This window comes from Pseudorasbora parva, chromosome 3 (genome assembly GCF_024679245.1).
Source record: "Pseudorasbora parva isolate DD20220531a chromosome 3, ASM2467924v1, whole genome shotgun sequence".
In the NCBI taxonomy this organism is placed as follows: Eukaryota; Metazoa; Chordata; class Actinopteri; order Cypriniformes; family Gobionidae; genus Pseudorasbora; species Pseudorasbora parva.
Window position 1 is genome coordinate 61,743,111 of NC_090174.1, and position 21,366 is coordinate 61,764,476.

General features: G+C 35.8%; 3 protein-coding genes across 7 annotated transcripts in view; 1 reads left to right on the forward strand and 2 right to left on the reverse strand.

Annotated features, from left to right (window-relative positions):
* srrm3 (serine/arginine repetitive matrix 3) overlaps window positions 1–21,366 on the reverse strand; it is a 184,428-nt gene that overhangs the window by 111,245 nt on the left and 51,817 nt on the right. Inside the window, exon 2 of one of the 4 annotated variants that reach the window (XM_067439710.1) lies at window positions 1,888–1,920. The exons of the other annotated variants lie outside the window; for them this stretch is intronic. The gene's annotated coding sequence lies outside the window, so the exon portion shown is untranslated. The remainder of the gene's footprint in view (window positions 1–1,887; window positions 1,921–21,366) is intronic. 4 annotated transcript variants of the gene reach the window in all.
* Window positions 9,419–13,503, reverse strand: LOC137071667 (uncharacterized). The gene is made up of 5 exons (XM_067439849.1): window positions 13,312–13,503; window positions 13,084–13,191; window positions 12,131–12,230; window positions 11,513–11,626; window positions 9,419–9,895 (listed from the first exon to the last, which is right to left on the reverse strand). Exons 1-5 carry the CDS (start codon window positions 13,488–13,490, stop codon window positions 9,419–9,421), a joined length of 978 nt encoding a protein of 325 aa, XP_067295950.1. The 5' UTR covers window positions 13,491–13,503.
* Window positions 13,553–20,052, forward strand: LOC137072136 (coiled-coil domain-containing protein 106-like). Of its 2 annotated transcripts, XM_067440351.1 has the most exons (6): window positions 13,553–13,681; window positions 13,754–13,836; window positions 16,102–16,191; window positions 18,490–18,609; window positions 18,771–18,968; window positions 19,338–20,052. In XM_067440351.1, the coding sequence occupies exons 2-6, from the start codon at window positions 13,755–13,757 to the stop codon at window positions 19,649–19,651; spliced, it is 804 nt and encodes a 267-aa protein (XP_067296452.1). In that variant the 5' UTR covers window positions 13,553–13,681; window position 13,754; the 3' UTR covers window positions 19,652–20,052. The 2 variants fall into 2 exon arrangements, with proteins under 2 accessions (XP_067296452.1, XP_067296453.1); XM_067440352.1 differs by lacking the exon at window positions 13,553–13,681 and having other exon boundaries at window positions 13,701–13,836.

Sequence of the window (21,366 nt, forward strand, 5' to 3'; positions counted from 1 at the left end):
CTGATTCATAATCCCAGCGCTGTCGTGTTGAGATGCTGATGGGATTATATCTGTACGCTCGATGACAGATAGCATGATTATGTTATATAATAAGGATCCACACATGAAGAAAGATCATGCATTTCAAGAAACAATTCAGATGAGACGCATCTTTTTAAAGGGATAGTTCAAGCAAAAATGACCATTTCTGTCATCATTTACTCCAAACCTGTGTGAAATTTTGACCATTTCGATGGGTTTCTGTTCATAAATGTGCCCTGGAGCACGAAACCAGTCCTGCGTCTCACGGGTATATTTGTGGGAATGCATTGTATAGGTCAAAATTATCAAGTTTTCTTTTATGCCAAAAATCATTAGGATATTAAGATCATGTTCCATGAAGATATTTGGTAAATTTCCTACAGTAAATATATAAAAAATATATTATTAGTAGTATTATGCATTGCTAAGGACTTCATCTGGACAACTTTAAAGGAGATTTTCTCAATATTTCGCTTTTTTTGCACCCTCAGATTACAGATATTCAAATGTTGTCCTATCCTAACAAACCAGACATCATTGGAAAGCTTATTTATTTAGCTTTTGTATGGTGTATGCATCTCAATTAAAAAAATTTGACCCTTATGACTGGTTTTGTGGTCACAAATGACGACAGAGGTTTAATTTGCTTATATAGTCCTAGCTTCAGCCACCAGCATTTTTGATCCAAATCGGCACACTCCTATCTGAATGAAAAAAGGAAATTAAATTCTAAGCTGGTCTTTTAAGCAGGAAAGCCACTTTATGAGCAAGTCACTGAATGATTCATTCAAGAGATTTGTTCAAAAACGCTGATTCATCCAGTAATGAAACAAGTGAAGTCTTAAAGAGTGAGTCATTGAATCATTCAATCATTCGTTCAGTGCTGTGGCCCCAAAACTCTGGAATTTTCTCCCCTGTTCTCTACGCGACACTGTTACTATATCCTCCTTCAAGTCTCAACTAAAAACATATCTTTTCTTACAGTTTTTCCAATCTTTTTCTGCTTAGAATTGCTTTTCTTCTCTGTATATTTGTATGTTTATGTCCTATATTGTGTATGTATGTCTATTTTGTGTATGTATATTTTGTGTATAGCGACCTTGAGTATGGGAAAGGCGCTATTAAAAAAAACGTATTATTATTATAATTATTAAGAGATTATCCATTTTTATTGTATGCCAAAAATCATTAGGATATTAAGATCATGTTTCATGAAGATATTTTGTAAATTTACAAGCATAAATATATATATAAAAAAATGTATTATTAGTAGTAATATGCATTGCTAAGGACTTAATTTGGACAACTTTAAAAGAGATTTTCTCAATATTTAGATTTGTTTGCACCCTCATATTCCAGATTTTCAAATAGTTGAATCTCGGCCAAATGTTATCCTATCAAACCAGACATCAATGGAACGCTTATTTATTCAGCTTTCAGATGATTTATAAATCTTAATGTCAAACATATGACCCTTATGACTGGTTTTGTCGCCCAGGGTCACAAATGATGACAGAGGTTTATTTTACTTATATAGCATAGTCCAGCATTTTTGATCCAAACCAGCACAAACCTGTCGGAACAAAAAATGGAGATGTAACTTCTAAAGCTGGTCTTTTAAGCAGAGAAGTTGGATCCTTAAGAAGCTTTGGGAGGACATTTCAGAAATTATCTCCAGTGTAAGAAGCAAATATATGTCAAATCTATGTAAAGCCTTTTTTCTCTGGTTATTACTGGGCTGCTGAAGTACAAAACTCTTTTCTTCCCCCTGGAGGATCGCACGCTCTTTAGCCGTGGACACATGTCATGAATAACTAACTAGAGCTCAATTCAGACTGTATTACAAACACAGACAGCCCCTCTAACCTTTGGAGAGATCCAGAAACACCTCCGCTCTTCCTAATGAGAGAGAGAGAGAGAGAGAGAGAGAGAGAGAGAGAGAGAGAGAGAGAGAGAGAGAGAGAGAGAGAGAGAGAGAGGATCAATCAATACAGTCACAGAGCTGCTCCAACTTCACCCGCAGAAACTAATGAAAACTAGCCTGAATGCCAGCAGAACTTAGCCCCGCCCACACATTTTTTAGGTCGGGCGGTTCGGTCTGGCCTCGCTCCACAGAGGAGTAATTATCCCCGAACAGAAACTGTTCGGACCAATGAGATCATCAGGGCGGGCTTTAGACGATGATGGACAGATGATCAACAGAAACTGACCAATGAGATCATCAGGCTTTAGGCCGATGATGGACAGATGATCAACAGAAACTGTTCGGACCAATGAGATCATCAGGGCGGGCTTTAGACGATGACGGACAGATGATCAACAGAAACTGACCAATGAGATCATCAGGGCGGGCTTTAGACGATGACGGACAGATGATCAACAGAAACTGACCAATGAAATCATCAGGGCAGGCTTTAGCCGATGACGGACAGATGATCAACAGTACCGTAATCATCACGTCATCAAAAGCGCTTGGATTATATTTGTTCGAATCCTAAACGGAGAGCTTGTTCGTATCTGCATCACCTTCACTAGTTCTCTCAGAAATGATGATCATGTTGGGTAAGTACTCTGTGTATCATTAAATTCTTTTATTTTTTTACAACACCGGCAAAGATCGTTTATTCCAGCGCGCGTGCAGACAGGGTTGCCAAGTTTTCACAACAAAACCTGCCAACTACAAGCCCTAAACAATAGCTTCTCAGGGGGTTTTCCGGGAAAAAATGGTGTTTGGGGGGTAAAATGTTTGTTATTTTAGCAAGGTTGCTGCTAAAATTCGCACTCATGAGTCTATATATCACATAATAGTCGTTTCAACCAGACTTGAAAAAAACAGACTTGGCAACACAGTAGTTGAGCTCTGTCTGTTGACATTTGACAATGCGTCACTCCGCTGCTCTGATTGGCTGTCGGTCTGTCCAATTGAGGTCTTTCCTGGTTGGGTTGAAACACGCCTCATAATCACAGCCCAATGGCGCATCAGACTCATATTCTGACTAGAGCTGAGCATGACCATAGCCTGACAAGCCAGACCCACATCAAGATGTTTGATCTGGAAACTCACCATTGACAGCTCAATCCGAGGGGCGGATAAACGGTTGTCGTTCAAACTCCCTCTGCACGCGATATGATAGCGCTAGCCTACACCAACCAGAGCAATGAAGGTGAAGCGGAGCTCGCTGACTGATTAAACATTCGCCGTATCCGGTCGGCTAAACTCCGAACACATCTGCCCTTCTTAAGAATGACTTCAGTGCCGTTCTTTGTTCTTTTCTCAGAGAAAAGCTTAACTCAAAGTCTTTCAGAGTCGCGCTCAAAGCTGTTTGTGTTTACTAGAAGCACGCAAACGCAACTCTGGTGTCATTATGGCCCCGCCCACCGACTCTATACACGATGTGATTGGCCCGGCAAGAGTTAGGCGTTTACAGCTCAGATGGGTATTGAGAGTTGCTAGACGACACTCGCGGGCAGATTAGATTTGCTGCCGCTAGGGTGCGTCTAGATTTCTAGGCTAGTCTGACCACGTCAGGCTAAATGAAAACAGAAATGAAAATACCAGCAGGAACTAAAAACATTTTTGACTTGTTTTCCAGTAAAAGTATCTCTAAAACAAGATGCCTTTCTTGAGATGCAGTTGTGTAAGACCCTAACAAATTCATAACCCATTTGCAACTGCCCAAAAAATGACATTTGAGTGTTATGAATTATGGATGGAGATGAAATAGGACACCATCACGAGTCTGTGTTCACATTTACACAGCAGGACCGACTAACGAGAACTTGCTGTGGTCAAAATCACACACTATCGCACATACTGACACAACACTATACATACACAGTATAGTTCACTGCTTTTAAAGAAGACACAATGAATAATGCATTTCTTTCTGAAAGCAGCATGCAGGAGTGGTGTGTTAGTAGCAGTGTTTAAAAAAAAAACATATATATATACTATTATAATATTTTTTGTATATCTGCCAAATAAATGAACCGCGATTAACGGTATCTATAAAAATTTGTAAATATATGTATGGGAGGCTTTTCAATTTGGGTAGGCCAATTCAGGTGGAAATCCCCAAAATGGTCCCAGGTCTTAATAATTACACACAGTACACACACACACACACACACACACACACACACACACACACATATATATATATATATATTATGTAAACAAACTTTTATTTTGGATGCGATTAATCGATTTGACAGCACACATTTTTATACTTTCAGTTTTTATTTTAATAGAATTTGTCTATTAAAATTGTCTGCAAAAGCAACATGGTAACACTTTAGTACGGGGAACACATTCACTATTAACAAATGACTTTTGCCTCAATAAACTCCTAATTTACTGCTTATTAATAGTTAGTAAGGTAGTTTTTGTAGCATTTAAGTTTAGGTATCGTGTCGGATTAAGGGCTGTAGAATAAGCTCATGCAGAATAAGGCATTAATATGAGCTTTATCAGTACTAATAAACAGACAATATCCTATTAATATGCATGATAATAAGACACTAGTTAATAGTTACTGAACCTTAAAATAAAGTGTTACCAAACAACATTTCAAGTTTTTAAATCTTAGAGCCATCTGTTTCAGACTCCCGTCCTGCCAAACATCCTTCAGCTTATCCGGATCACTGGGAAAAGGAAAGCCAACCATCGGCCGCTCAAACTGTGCTACTGGGACACATCTGCTCGACCAGTGAGGTCTGTCCTCCATTAATAACCACCTGACCTACATACTGTAGGCGGCACCACAAAACTGACGGAATAACACCATATACTCTCCTGAGAACTGCCTGAGCTGAGGCTTTCAGGTTCTCAATGAGCGGAGACAACACATTTCAACCACAATGTCTACAAACACTGAATCTTATATTCATAATCTCGTGTAATCGACACGCCATCCTAACACTCTAAAAAATGCTGGGATAAAAACAACCCAAGTTGGGTTGAAAATGGACAAACCCAGAAATTGTGTTGTTTGAACCCATTGAATGGACCCATTCAAACAACCCAATTTCTGGGTTTGTCCATTTACAACCCAACTTGGGTTGTTTTTAACCCAGCATTTTTCTAGATTGAAATAAACCTGCGTGATACCCAGAACTTTCAAATATTCCGATCTAATATGATTTCTGACCTGTAAGGTTGCCAGAATAATAATCATACACTGTGTGTTAATAGGCCAGAGGAGAACTGAGCCTGGTTTTTCCCAGGGTTTATTTTTCTCCACAATCTTAAAAATGCTGGGTTAAAACAACCCAAGTTGGGTTGAAAATGGACAAACCCAGAAATTGAATTGTTTGAACCCAATCAGCCCATTTAAACAACCCAATTTCTGGGTTTTTCGATTTACAATCCAACTTGGGTTGTTTTTAACCCAGCATTTTTTAGAGTGCATCATGCCCTGATGGAGTTTCGGTTCCTTTGGTCGCCTTTGGCTTGGCTTGCTCAGTTGGGGACACTAAAATATAATCCATTATTCAACTAAATATACAAATAAAATTAATTAATTAGGTCTTATTTAATTCTATAAACTATAATACTGATCTGCCAACATTGTCGCTCTATGATAAATTAAAATAAGCTGATAGCATCACTGTGTTCTCCAGAACGACTGTACAGACAAATCTAATTTTGTTGCAATATTGTCCTGTTTGACACTGTGAAGCTGCTTTAAAACAATCGGCACTGTAAAAGCGCAATATAAATAAAGCTGATTGATTGATTGACTTCTCATCTAATCTATCAGATTATCATCAATGAACAATATTGATTATAATACATTTTCAAATAATTCTCCTGGTTTGCAGGTTGGCTGTGTAAGGTCTTCAGGGAGGAACGAGCGCTAATACGAGGCTGTTTTACCCTGACGGAAAAAGCAGCAGGCATGAAATTTCCCTTGATATTCCACGACTGGATCTCCACACACACACACACACACACACACACACACACACACACACACACACACTTCATGCCGTTTAATCGACACAGGTGGCGGCAGGCTTGTGGAATACAAACGAACGAGAGGCGAAGGCTTTCTCCTCTGTCATATCGCCCGCAGTGTTGGGGACACTCAAAAAAATGATTGCATGATGATGTTCACTTTATTTAAGTAACTCATCTTGATTTAACAAAAGATATATCAGGTTTCTGGTTCAAATGTAACTGCTTCTTGATGTTTTTATTTTCAAATAACACGTTTCAATCATGTAACCCAAACATTCACTTCCCATAATGCTTTGCAAAGGGGCTAAATTCGGAGAGTAAATGTTTAAATAAAGTGCTATTTTATGCTTTTTTAATAAAATGAGAAAATGGAGAGACTTATTCATGTTTAATGTTAGTATTTAAAAGTGTGTGTTTTTGGAGGTTATCAATTTGGTGAAGTGTAGAGCATGTGCTTAGGGTCAGGACCTGTTAATAATAATTAAAGCTGTTTTAATAATATAAAACAGCTCCTTTGGGCATGCCATGGATGTAATAAAATCTTCTGGCTAGCCAATAAGATTTTGTAAAAGGTTTTCTTGTTAGATAGCATTTGTTAATTTGTAATTACACTGTATAACTTGTTATGGTTTTTGTTTGATATTCATTTTAGAATAGTTTAACTCAATAGTAGTGCTGGGCAACAATAATGTTTAATTGCGATTAATCGCGTGATTTTTTTCTGTGATTAATCGCGATTAATCGCAGTATGCGCAAAATTGTGCAAAAAAAAAAGTGCAATAACATATGGTTTGCAAACACTTTAAAAAAATAAGGTGCTTTTTACAGCAGTTAAAAGTTAGTAACAGTTACAATATTTCTTGTAAATATCAACTTAAACATTAATTTAATCAAATTAAAATAAATTGGTGGTATACATATATGGATTCTGTAGTAATATTCTCATCAGTGTTCTGTCAGCTTTTACATCGGCTGACTTAAATCTGCATATTTGTGATATTCACCCCAGGGCGTTATTTAATTTTATAAAGGCCATTTTTTTTAAATCGTATTAAATGTATGCATCATCTTTCCTGTTAAATTCTTACATTTGATTTATAAATTCGGTCCCACTTTATATTAAGTGGCCCTAATACCTGTGCACTTACATGGTAACTACATGTGTACATAGTATGTAACTACAGTGTAAGTACACATTGGTACATAGTATCTACAGGTGTAATATTTGTGTACTTACACATATGTAACAACTCACGGAATGGTATGCGTAAGTACAAATGTGTAACAGTACACTGGTAACAACACTTTTTTTACTTCAGTAAGTACACATGTAACAGGAATTATGTAACTACATGTTGTAACAACAATATGTATTTAATCAAGTTGTTCCAATTCCAAATGAAATTCAATACTGCAGTTACCAGTTTGGAATACACTGAACCTATATGTAAACCAGGATGATTCCTATATTTATACCATGTATTTATGACTGGCAGGACTAATGTTGAATTACAGTGTACTTACATGGTAACTCCTCAGCAACGGTAAACAATATAAAGTCTACAAAGGTCAGTCTTACATTATTATTTAAAACACTGTATTTACAGTGTACTTACATGGTAACTCCTGAGGAACTGTCCACTTAATATAAAGTGTAAAACGTTCATAATTACTGTGTAATATGCAAAACCCAAACCTCTGTGAAACACTGTATTAACAGTGTACTTACATGGTAACTCCTGAGGAACTGTCCACTTAATATAAAGTGTAAAACGTTCATAATTACTGTGTAATATGCAAAACCCAAACCTCTGTGAAACACTGTATCAACAGTGTACTTACATGGTAACTCCTGAGGAACTTTCCACTTAATATAAAGTGTAAAACGTTCATAATTACTGTGTAATATGCAAAACCCAAACCTGTTAAACACTGTATTAACAGTGTACTTACATGGTAACACCTTAGGATCTGTCCACTTAATATAAAGTGTAAAACGTTCATAATTACTGTGTAATATGCAAAACCCAAACCTCTGTGAAACACTGTATTAACAGTGTACTTACATGGTAACTCCTGAGGAACTGTCCACTTAATATAAAGTGTAAAACGTTCATAATTACTGTGTAATATGCAAAACCCAAACCTCTGTGAAACACTGTATTAACAGTGTACTTACATGGTAACTCCTCAGCAACGGTAAACAATATAAAGTCTACAAAGGTCATTCTTACCTTATTATTTAAAACACTGTATTAACAGTGTACTTACATGGTAACTCCTGAGGAACTGTCCACTTAATATAAAGTGTAAAACATTCATAATTACTGTGTAATATGCAAAACCCAAACCTCTGTGAAACACTGTATTAACAGTGTACTTACATGGTAACTCCTGAGGAACTGTCCACTTAATATAAAGTGTAAAACATTCATAATTACTGTGTAATATGCAAAACCCAAACCTCTGTGAAAAACACTGTATTAACAGTGTACTTACATGGTAACTCCTGAGGAACTTTCCACTTAATATAAAGTGTAAAACGTTCATAATTACTGTGTAATATGCAAAACCCAAACCTGTGTGAAACACTGTATTAACATTGTACTTACATGGTAACTCTTGAGGAACTGTCCACTTAATATAAAGTGTAAAACGTTCATAATTACTGTGTAATATGCAAAACCCAAACCTCTGTGAAACACTGTATTAACAGTGTACTTACATGGTAACTCCTAAGGAACTTAATATAAAGTGTGAAATACTTGATACCAACCACAATTTACTGTATATGTACATTAATTATATGTATATTAACATTATAATATTAACTGAAACCTCATTTCTAAATACTCAATTTAATGTGGCATTTAAAATGTAGCAAGCATTGCAATTGCAGTTACACTGTGTACACTACACAATAACAGAATACTGTAATTTACTGTAAAGGCAAATTGGTCACCAGAATGTCTCATTAAAAATTAGAAATTAAAGGAAAAAATAAAGGAAATAAATGGTAAATCTTTAAAAGTGCTATGCAGTAATATCCCAGAATCAACCAAAGAAGTTTTTTTTTCTTCAGATTTACGAATCTGAAAAAGGTCACAGCAAAGTTAAAAAAGAGAGGTCATCTAGAAAATCAAAACATCATGCATTTTCAGCTGATATTAGTATATTAGGGGCGGCAGTGGCTCAGTGGTTCATGTAGATTGTCTACAAACCGAAAGGTTGGTGGTTCGATCCCCGGTTCCACCTGACCAAGTGTCGAAGTGTCCATGAGCAAGACACCTAACCCCAGCATGCTCCCGATGAGCTGGATGGCGCCTTGCATGGCTGACATCGCCGTCGGTGTATGAATGGGTGAATGTGAGGCAAAAATGTAAAGCGCTTTGGATAAAGGCGCTATATAAATGCAGTCCATTTACCATTTACCATTTATTTAAATCTAAACCTGTATGCTTTTCTAATATCATGGATCAACTGTCCCAAAGCACCTTTCCTATTTCTTCTTGCCAGCCAGTAGTGCCACTGGATGAATTTCAAGTGTTCTTTCAATAGTTTTTTAGTTTTGTTACCCCTGAATCTTGATACCTGTGCCTTGATGGCTAGCCAGGCCCGTTCAATATGTTGTGTGTGGCAGCCAGTTTGGGGATCAACAAAATTTTTGCTGTGGTTTACAGTTAGGTGTTTGTATCCTTGTGGTTGTAGCGCATTCAGATATGCCCTCCAATTGTCACTATAAACAGCTGACCCTCTTCTGATGTGCCTTTTAATGATGGGCATCAATGTGGTCCTGGAACGGTCCTTTACCATCTTTAAGACTGGTAGGCGGCGAACTCCTTTAACCTCCATCATCCCAAACACCCAGCCTTTTTTTCTCTGCCAAGTAGTACGACAGCGGCCACGATTAAACTGAAAGTGCATAAACACAAGAAACATAACAAATGTTAACAGCAGTTAAACCTGGATTGTGTTTGATAAAACATACACTTGGATTCTGATCTCCCCATGACCATTTGGTGGTCATTCAAGCCATTGCTCAGTACACATGAATATAGATAGTGATATCACTTCTTTATAGCAGAAATAAACTGCTGCAGAAAAAGTTAGGTGACATGCAAAATAGTGATGACCGGTTCGCGAACAAATCGTTCTTTTTAACCGGTTCTTTTTAGTGAGCCGGTCGAGAACTGATGAACTCATAAGCAGCTGATACTGAGCGTTGCGCGTGTAACCGAACGTACAGCGGTTCTCGGATCGTTTCTTTCGGACATGTCGGATACTTAGAACCGATAAGTCAAAGAGCTGAGCATGCGTGTTATTTGTTCAGAGGAACGAAATGCAGGTTTCAAGTATATTAAAAAAAAAATCACGTTTGGAAACATCATCACATAAAGCTGTCTTATCACTGTATTATTTTAAAGTTTGGAAACACTATGGATTGTAAAACGGTCAAACTAAACATTTATTTGTGTAATCAATAATGCACAATATTTTCAGGAACAGCTTTTTTCTTATTTAATTTCTAAGTCGATACAAAACAGTAGGTTCGATATTAGAATATTCAGCTTGCTGCAGTTCGCAGCTCAGCACACATAGGCCTATCCTACTACATCGGTTCTCGAGTCAGGAACGAGTTGCAGCGGTTCTCAGATCACCAGTACAGAATCGAAAACCATTTCTATCGGACACGTTCGATCTTTCGGACATGTCTGATTCTGAGAACCGATGAGCTGAGATACTGAGCATGCGTGATATCGTCTTCTTGAACCGAACTGTTTCTCTCGGACAGCTGATGCTGATAACATGAGCACAGGTGAACCAAGGATTTGTGTAAGTTTATGTTATATCAATGTAAGTCTATTTAATCCGTGTAAAACATCAGTGTTTGCACGACAGTGGCTGTATTGAGTGCTTTTGCAAAACATAAATGAAAAAAACTTATCCAAAATGATGATGATGATGACAATAATAATTATTACTATACTAAGTTATGATTACAAATACTTTACATGAATGTGTTTGAATGTATTTTCATCCGCCAGGATGATATAAATGATGTCATTACGTAAGGACGTAAAAGAACCGTTGATCCGTTTTTTTTTTTTTTTTTACCGTTTCATTGAAACTAACTGTCCGAAAGAACCGGTTGAATGAAGGAAATGAAGGAAATGAAATGAATTTCCGTGAAATTCATTTCTCGGAACTTCCCATCACTAATGCAAAATGTAATGCGTACTTACATTACTTATCACAAAGGTATTGGAGTAAAATTGTCAAATAGAGAGTAAAAGTTGCTAATATTTGATACTCAGTACATTTACAACAGATACTTAAGTAAAGTAACTAATTACATTCACTCCATTTACACCTCTGACAGTAGAAATTAATTGTTCAGCTATTGGTTCACATCATTCAATCACGTCTTTTAATTGCATGTGGTATTAGTGAATATCGCTTTAGAATTTCAACTTTAGCATTTCAACATGGTAAAAAACAAACTTTTTGTATTTCTCATGTCAGATGTACCTTTCTCTTGTGAGCAAACTTAGACTCATCTATGGCCACAAACTTCTGTCTTGACTTCCCGCCAACTCTAAGACCTGTTTTTCTTTTCAGTTTACTCAATGCATAAATGCAAACCTGTAAAAAATGTGGATATTAGTACACTGTAAAAAATTATTTAGAAAAAAAGTTACCTGGTTGCCTTAAAATTTTGAGTTCATTGAAATTAAAATTTTGAGTTAATACAATGAAAATTTTTAGAGATTCGACAACCTTTATTAAAATACTATTCAAAGATTTTGTAAGCATATTGGGTAATTGTGTGTGTCTGATTTCTGATGACGCAGTGAAACATGCCAAATAGTGCTATTTTCATGATTTATCAAATTTTTTATGTGGTCCAGATACAATAATATTTTTAGTTTCTGTTTATTGAACAAATTTCCTTCATTGTATCAACTCAAAACAATTTATTTCAATAAACAAAATTTTTTAAGGCAACCAGGTTACTTACCTTTTTAAGTTAAACCAACAAAAAACAAAACAATTTTTTTTTACAGTGTATAAACTATATTAATTACAGTTCAATTAGCTGAGCAATGTAGTACTGAAAAGTTATTAAATTTAGCTAAATTTAGCTACCTTTCTGAGCAATTTGTTCATTCTGGACAATGTTGTTGATGTTTTGGCAACACAGTCTTCCATCAAATCAATCTGTCTTAGATGTAGACCCTGTGAAAACCTTTAAAGACAAAAAATTTAATTAATACAAGACGATTAGAAATAAATATTATTATTTTTAATAAAATTGCATAATAGCGGCCTTTTAAACAGTAATATGTTCTTAAAAAAGTTATTTTAGGTATAATTGCTGAGTCTTAGTTGTATGTTTAGGTAATACACAAGTTAAAAACAATGGGTAATTTGGAGTAGCCTAGGTGGAATGTCATTGCAAACTTCTATAACACACTAATGTGGAGAGTTGTACATTAAAACTTGAATAGTGAGTTATTTTTTCTACTTTTGGAGAGGACCAGAATAAGCAGTCACTTCTCTCATTTGGATATAAATAAAGAACGTTTTTAAACTGGCAGTTTAATTCAGCACAGGGCACAGTTTGTATGAAAAATTGGTAATGTGAAAGCTGTCATGCGGACCTGTGAGCCCACCAGTACCACACCATACCCGGGGGAGGTCCATATTCCACCAGTCGGAATATAGTGTGGCCCCTTTAAGAGATGAGCGCTCCCTATTGAACTGCCGGTATTTTATGTGGCAAACAGGAAATGCGCGCTGCTTTAATAAAAATAATGCAGTTAAAATGAATTTGCGTTAACGCGATATTAACGGCTTATTTTTGACAGGTTTTTAAAAAAAGTTATTTTACAGTGTCCTTGTTACATACTTGTACTTACAATATTTGCAATAGTATCAACATTTAAATATGCATGATTATCCAAACAAACCCTAACTTATAGTAAGTGCATGTAACTTACTTAATTAATATTACTCAGTACTTAAACATATAATTACACTGTAACAACGACACAGTAAAATACAGTTTAAACAGTGCCTGGCTATCATATTAACGTTACCTGTATATGTACTCCATCCACTTAACCAGAGCAACTCTCGAGTTATTGAACAGTGAACCATGGCGAATGGAGAGTGTAATTCTGCGATGAGTGTTTCTTCGACATGTCCTAAGAAAACAGTGCAAAATATTAGTAAATCTAAGAAGGAAGTTCCCTAAAATTATGTTAACGTTAACTAGGCTATTCAAATAACGAATTAAACTATGTGCCTGAAGTTAACTTACTTACCATATGTAACCATCACGTCCACTGTGTGTTGTAATTCGCATCTTTTTTCCACAGCGGCGGCAACTTGGTGCCTTGCACAGCAAGCCTTTCTTCTGTAGCCATTTTATTATTTTTTTTCTATGTTTTCCACTACTGCACAGGCGTATTAACTTATTTAATTGCCTTGAACACATAGCCATCTAGATTTACTGTCCGATTTGAAATTTTTGGCGCGACGCTGGTAAATGGCTGCCTAGTGCCTACGTGAAACGTGACATTGACGTAAGTTGGTTTTGATTGGCCTGTTGCATTCTGAACCGTCCGGCGCCAACTTGATCACTATCAGGATCATAGACTGAACAGGATTTAGGAGTATTTCTACAGCATACAGGTAACGTTAGTCTCCGATTTGTATTACCAATTTAAATCCTCTTACTTACCTAACGTTACATCCACACGACAGTATGCCACGAAAGAAAGGGGCTTCTCTGAAGAGGAACTGCCTCCAAGGCAGCGCACCTGATGCCATGGACCTCTTGGACAAAGGTAACAGTTAAGTTAGCTAACTTAACATGTCAGTTCTTCTTATGACCTAATGTTAGCTAGTAGTACCACTATGATGATTATTTATTTTACACTTAGTTTGCGGTGTTGAACATTATGATGTCCAATCAGAGACATTTTAATTAGTCATCACGTCATGAGGGTTGCATCTGCTTACTGAATAAATTCTGAATTATCTCTTATTAGCCTATCATAAATAACAGAAAAAGAGAGAAAAGATGCAAGTAACGTCAAGAGATTCATTTTGCGAAACGCTAACTCGGATTAGACTGAAGTCATGGACTGCTTCAGTGTTTTTTGATTGCTTTCTAATATATTCCCAGTTTCAATAACCATTTTGTTTTCATGCTAGTGCTACTAACTTACTAGTACTATATTTCTATGTTGTCTTTATTTCTAATTTAAAAAAAAACAATAGGCCTAAACAATTTCATTAACGGTTCTTAGCTTTGTTTTGTTTTTTCTGTAGTCAGATATGCTTTTTTCTCCACCAATAAATTAATAATCATCCTTAAAATTTCAAGAGCAATAATCAACCATAATGATTTTGTCTTAATATTGCAGCTTTACCTCTATATTGACTTATATAATATAATGACTGAATAATTTTTTTACAGGCTATTTATCTTATGAAATGTACATGAGCATCATTAACCACTATGTGTAAATAAACACAGTAAATATCATGTCAGATGCAGCTTATGTTCCACCTTTGCAGTGTAAAAATTGTTTTTGTTGATGGTGGTAGTAACCGTTTGTAGAATTGTGATTGAATAAAGTAATTTAAGTATTTGAAAAACGCAGATACACAGGTTTTAATAAGGTAAAACTGCCCTCTATACAGTGCTTGTCAAATGTATTACACCTCCGTCACCTGTCAAAATAAAGAGCATGTATTTTTGGATTCTGTCAAAAAATGGTTTAAAAACTAAAAATATTCTTGTAATTTCTTATGCAAATAACTAAGTGAAACAAATATTTTTTAATCACACAAAATAACCAAAAAAATGTAATGATTTGTATGGCCTATCCTGGTCTTGATAACAGTTTGCATTCTTCCTGGAATTTGTATGTACTTTTCCACAGCCTCTGTTGTTATTGACTTCCAAATAGTTTCAAGTTGTTCCCAAAGACTTGCTTTTCATAAAACATTTTGTGTGGTCTTTGAATCCACTAAATCCCAAATTTGTTTGTAAAATTATTATATTTAAGCTTTAGAAACACTACTGTGTCCTGGTGTAGATTAACTATTACAGAAACTTTAAAAATATATATTTTCGTAATCGCCAACACTGTTAGTTTAGGGCAGATATGGTGCAAACCTTACATCACACACACCCACACAGATATACATAGATTAAAAATTGATTATCATTGACTATAGTTTTGGAACACTGAGCCATTTTAGGCTAAGCCTTTTCACGTTAAAGGGTTAGTTCACCTAAAAATGAAATGTCTGTCATTAACTCCTCTCCCTAATGTCGTTCCACACCCGTAAGACCTCCGTTCATCTTCACACACAGTTTAAGATATTTTATATTTAGTCCGAGAGCGTATGCAAGTGTATGCACACTATACTGTCCATGTCCAGAAAGGGAATAAAAACATCATCACAGTAGTCCATATGTGACATCAGTGGGTTAATTAGAATCTCTTGAAGCATCAAAAATACATTTGGGTCTAAAAATAACAAAAACTATGACTTTTTTAAGCATTGTCTTCTCTACCGTGTTTTACTCCAAAAAGATTCAAACGGTTAATGAATCAGTGAATCGATCAATGTTTCGGGTCGCCAATGTCACATGATTTCAGCAATTTGGCAGTTTGACGCGATCCAAATCATTGATCGATTCACTGATTCATTAACCGTTTGAATCTTTTTGGAGGAACACGGTCATATTTTTGATATTTTTGGACCCAAATGTATTTTTGATGCTTCAAGAGAATCTAATTAACCCACTGATGTCACATATGGACTACTTTGATTATGTTTTTATTCCCTTTCTAGACATGGACAGTATAGTGGGCATTGACTGCATATGGGACTAAAATATTCTTAAACTGTGTTTCGATGATGAACGGAGGTCTTACGTGTGTGGAACGACGCTTGGGTGATTCATTAATGAAATTAATTTCATTTTTGGGTGAACTAACCCTTTAAGTATTGATGAATGTCCCTGATGCAACATTGCATCAGTTTGGCTACATTTGTCAGACGATAACATTATCCTTTTATGTTTGTACAAGATGATCCGGCCAAGCAAATAGATGAAGAATACCATGGAAAAGACGATGATAATGACTTATCTATTGTTGAAGTGGCATCTCCAGAAGCAGGTGAGTTTGTATTTACTTAATAGACCCTTTTACTGTTTGTATACAATGATGACGTAGCAACGTATGCGCGCGCATTTTGGCAACAAGCTGTGGCGAGAATCAGCAGTATGTCAAGCTACGTGAGCGGATTAAGCAACACAAACCGATAAAGTTATTTTAAAAAGTTGATTTTATCAAATGTTATTCGGCTACCAGATCCGTGTACTATAGTGGAGTGGATAGAAGATGTTAGCAGATATACAGTGGTCGGATATATACGTATATTTAGTTGAGAAACCGAGCGTGTACACCCGAGACAAGCATATAAATCACTGGATGCTTATGAATACGTTGTCTGTGGGCATGTACAGAATGTCCAATACAATTTTCTACATTTATTCTTATTCTTCACACAGACATACATACATTTATCCTTTTCCTTACATTTTATGTTGTTATTGATTTGTATAGTTTGTATGTCGACACACTTCTGTTTAAAGTTTAATTTTGTAATGCTATAGTACTTTAATAGCAACCATGTTGCTTGCATACATTTCTCAGATGGTTATTTTGCAATTAAACTATTAATAAAATCATTACAACTGAAATTGGGGGTACATACACACCAGTGGCAGCCAATGTTGGGAGGTTTATTATAAATAATTAAGTTTCAAGTTCAGTAAATGTTTTACAAATGATTTTTTTTTTATGCGAGCATTTTTATGTCCTCGTTCCAATCAATGCATTATTCGCCTGCAGCCACAGGTACCGCCGGTTCTTCTGAAACGGCCGTGATCCTGTCGGAATCCTATAAAACTTAAGCCCATTGGTGGAATAGCGATTAGTGCAACCGAAAACGCAACAGCCAGACATTTTGATGCTGGGAAACGGTTTTGATAAACTTTCGGAGTTGCTCACACATTAGAACCACTAGGGAACAACACCACTTCCGTTGCCAAAATGCGCACGCAACTCTTTGATCACGTGGGCTGTAAAAGGGTCTATTGGGAACTAAACAGGGTTGTGTTTCCCAAAAGCATTGTAAGCCTAATTTCATATCATAGAGACCATTGGTGGCAATTGTTATACGATCAACTTAGGCTTACGATGCTTTTGGGAAACGCAGCCCAGGTTGTATGCATTTTAAATTTATGAAACCGCAGCTGGCTGCTAGCTGAGGTCTTGTCCACTTTTTCTGTCAACAATGTATGACATGTAGTTCTCTCAAAGTTAACTCAAATGCATGCCATTTAATTTTTGTCCAGCTTTAACGCAATTAACGCAGCATCTGTTATTTCTGTAGTACATCCTTTAGTTATACGATTGTGCTCTTATCCACGCAAATTGTTTTAACCATTCATGCATGACAAGACAAAAAAGAACATCCTGACACACACAACACTCAAAAAGACTTGCACGCCAGTATTGCGCTTGAAAGAACAATAACACACACATTTATACCAAAATATTTGTTTTGTCGAGGAACAGTCTTAAAGGGTTAGTTCACCCAAAATGTTTAATTATGTAATTAACTCGTCTCCCTAATGTCGTTCCACACCTGTAAGACCTCCGTTCATCTTCAGAACATAGTTTAAGATATTTTATATTTAGTCCGAGAGTGTATGCAAGTGTATGCACACTTTACTGTCCATGTCCAGAAAGGGAATAAAAACATCATAGTAGTCCATATGACATAGACAGTATAGTGTGCATACACTTGCATACGCTCTCGGACTAAATATAAAATATCTTAAACTGTGTTCCGAAGATGAACGGAGGTCTTACGGGTGTGGAACAACATTAGGAAGAGTCCTTAAAGACAAAAATTTCATTTTTGGGTGAACTAACCCTTTAAATTAAATAAATAATATCTAACGAGTAAAGAGTACAGTAGTGAGAGAATGAAATGCGTGAGATCCTGTCAGCAGTTGCAGGTCTTAGTGGCAGCAGCCTATTTATCTCTGTCAGTAAAGTTAACCGAAGAACAAAGGGAACAGAGAAAATTACTCATTGCTCTTGACTAAAGAAAGCTTGTAGCGTACTAAGATTCATCTATTTTTAATTTATGCAGTGCAGTGTTTTTAAAACCTTATTCAATTCTTGTATATGATAGGAAAGGTACAGGTAAATATGACATTTATTATGTATTTGAAGCCTGACAATTTTTTTAAATTTGGACTTTTTTAGTTTTCATCAAAACATTAGTATAAATTACTAATATCCGTGATACTGGCCTTCATATATGAAAACTGTGATACCGCTGATTTTCTATTACTTTTTCATAAAAAATATGTTGTTGATATTACTTTGTTTATAAAGGAGGACATGAGGAGTCTTCCTCCTTGGAGGACAAAGACAAGCTGATTGTCATGGCCCAGGCAATAAAGGCACTTGAAGAGGAACGAGATTTTCTCCGTCAAACTGTCCTAAAACTCTCAAGTAAGAAAGATATCTGTTTTGCTCTATTGACTGTTTTATTAAATAATTTAGTAATCACTGAATGGGATTTTTTTTAACTTCCACATCAATCATGAAATGCTGAATACTTTTCTAAGCTTGTTTGACTTTTTGTCTCACTAAATGTGTTATTGTGTTCTTAGACAGAGGGGCAACCAAGAAAGTGAAGAAACTCTTGGACTCCAGCACTGAATGCAGCACCAGTGGCACTGATGAGGAGTCCCTGAGTTCTTGCTCCTCTTCAGAGTCATCTGGTAGCAACATTCCTCGGAAGAAGAAAAGAGGTCATAAAAAGAAGACCAAGAGAGCTACCAGGTCAAATACGAAGCACAGCTCACGTGGTAAGCGCATGTTCTGTTTTCGGATCTCATCTTTCTATCTTTCATGTGTATTTACTCCATATAACACATTGCACTTATTAGTTATCAATCTCTCTGACTATAATTGGTACTGATATCGTCCCTGAAAAAATCAGTTGACCCCTAGTATGGATGTATTTCCAATATTGTTAGAACAGTAACATATTTAGAAAATGTCTGAGAAATGCGAACATGATTTGTATGATAGGAAACTAATTGTAAAAAATGCTAGCAGTTCAAGAACACCAAGATTTTTTTATATGTTTGTGTGGTGTGTGTTTTAATTGGAAATTGATCAGTTTGATGCAAGTCTTGTTTTTTCTGGTTTTAATTTTGTTATTCTTTCTACAGCAACAACCCCAGAAGATGTACTGAAGCGGTACAATAAAGTTCTTCACGCCTTCAAGAAAGAAGGGAGTATCAGTAAGGCATGCACCAAAGTCGGGGTTGACCGAAATACACTGGCATTAACAGCTGTTGTGGCTGAAATACAGCTTGTTAATCCAGAGTTTTTCCGAAGCATCGCAAAATTCAGAGTAAAGGAGGAGAAACTCTGCGACTTTGCAAAGAGGTGCCTGGAGTCACTGACAGCAGACCTAAGGTCTGACATAGAAAAATCCAAAAAAGAGCGTAAACTGCTGCCAATAAAATATAAATTGAGATAGAAAAACAAAACCTCCAATCCACTTATTTAATCTCGTTTAGATATTATTGTTAAGGTACATTTTGTAATTCATGCCAGTGCACTGTGCCATACTGTGATATTCCTTAAACCATGATCAAAATTGTCAAATTAACCTCAGTAACCATTTCAGAACAATAATTAATATCAAGAATTATACACTGCTTCAGAATCTGTTAAACCCTGAGTTTAATGCTTGTTAATAAACATTGTTTATCTTTATTAAATGTTCCCCCCTCTTTTTTGCAGTCCTCTATACTTGATTTACCGAGAAGTAATCAATGTTTAATACTTAGACATTTTACCCATGAAATTGTTAAATTACTTTTAAGTAAGTGGGAAGTTCCTATGAAATTATCATGTAACAACAATGATGGTACACAACATTGACCCCTAACAATTACACTTTATATTAAGTGGACAGTTCCTCAGGAGTTACCATGTAAGTACACTGTTAATACAGTGTTTCACAGAGGTTTGGGTTTTGCATATTACACAGTAATTATGAATGTTTTACACTTTATATTAAGTGGACAGATTCTAAGGAGTTACCATGTAAGTACACTGTAAATACAGTGTTTCACAGAGGTTTGGGTTTTGCATATTACACAGTAATTATGAACGTTTTACACTTTATATTAAGTGGACAGTTCCTCAGGAGTTACCATGTAAGTACACTGTTAATACAGTGTTTCACAGAGGTTTGGGTTTTGCATATTACACAGTAATTATGAACGTTTTACACTTTATATTAAGTGGACAGTTCCTCAGGAGTTACCATGTAAGTACACTGTTAATACAGTGTTTCACAGAGGTTTGGGTTTTGCATATTACACAGTAATTATGAATGTTTTACACTTTATATTAAGTGGACAGATTCTAAGGAGTTACCATGTAAGTACACTGTAAATACAGTGTTTCACAGAGGTTTGGGTTTTGCATATTACACAGTAATTATGAATGTTTTACACTTTATATTAAGTGGACAGTTCCTCAGGAGTTACCATGTAAGTACACTGTAAATACAGTGTTTCACAGAGGTTTGGGTTTTGCATATTACACAGTAATTATGAATGTTTTACGCTTTATATTAAGTGGACAGTTCCTCAGGAGTTACCATGTAAGTACACTGTTAATACAGTGTTTCACAGAGGTTTGGGTTTTGCATATTACACAGTAATTATGAACGTTTTACACTTTATATTAAGTGGACAGTTCCTCAGGAGTTACCATGTAAGTACACTGTAAATACAGTGTTTTAAATAATAAGGTAAGACTGACCTTTGTAGACTTTATATTGTTTACCGTTGCTGAGGAGTTACCATGTAAGTACACTGTAATTCAACATTAGTCCTGCCAGTCATAAATACATGGTATAAATATAGGAATCATCCTGGTTTACATATAGGTTCAGTGTATTCCAAACTGGTAACTGCAGTATTGAATTTCATTTGGAATTGGAACAACTTGATTAAATACATATTGTTGTTACAACATGTAGTTACATAATTCCTGTTACATGTGTACTTACTGAAGTAAAAAAAGTGTTGTTACCAGTGTACTGTTACACATTTGTACTTACGCATACCATTCCGTGAGTTGTTACATATGTGTAAGTACACAAATATTACACCTGTAGATACTATGTACCAATGTGTACTTACACTGTAGTTACATACTATGTACACATGTAGTTAC

What these genes read in the sequence shown, in the direction of transcription:
- LOC137072136 (XM_067440351.1), top strand. Translation starts at nt 13,755, where the DNA reads ATGCCACGAAAGAAAGGGGCTTCTCTGAAGAGGAACTGCCTCCAAGGC. An exon ending in AACTGTCCTAAAACTCTCAA is followed by an intron (nt 18,610 to 18,770) that starts GTAAGAAAGATA and finishes TTGTGTTCTTAG; the next exon opens with ACAGAGGGGCAACCAAGAAA. An exon ending in TACGAAGCACAGCTCACGTG is followed by an intron (nt 18,969 to 19,337) that starts GTAAGCGCATGT and finishes TTCTTTCTACAG; the next exon opens with CAACAACCCCAGAAGATGTA.
- LOC137071667 (XM_067439849.1), bottom strand. Translation starts at nt 13,490, where the DNA reads ATGGCTATGTGTTCAAGGCAATTAAATAAGTTAATACGCCTGTGCAGT. An exon ending in TGGATGGAGTACATATACAG is followed by an intron (nt 12,231 to 13,083) that starts GTAACGTTAATA and finishes TTGTCTTTAAAG; the next exon opens with GTTTTCACAGGGTCTACATC. An exon ending in AGTTTGCTCACAAGAGAAAG is followed by an intron (nt 9,896 to 11,512) that starts GTACATCTGACA and finishes ATGCACTTTCAG; the next exon opens with TTTAATCGTGGCCGCTGTCG.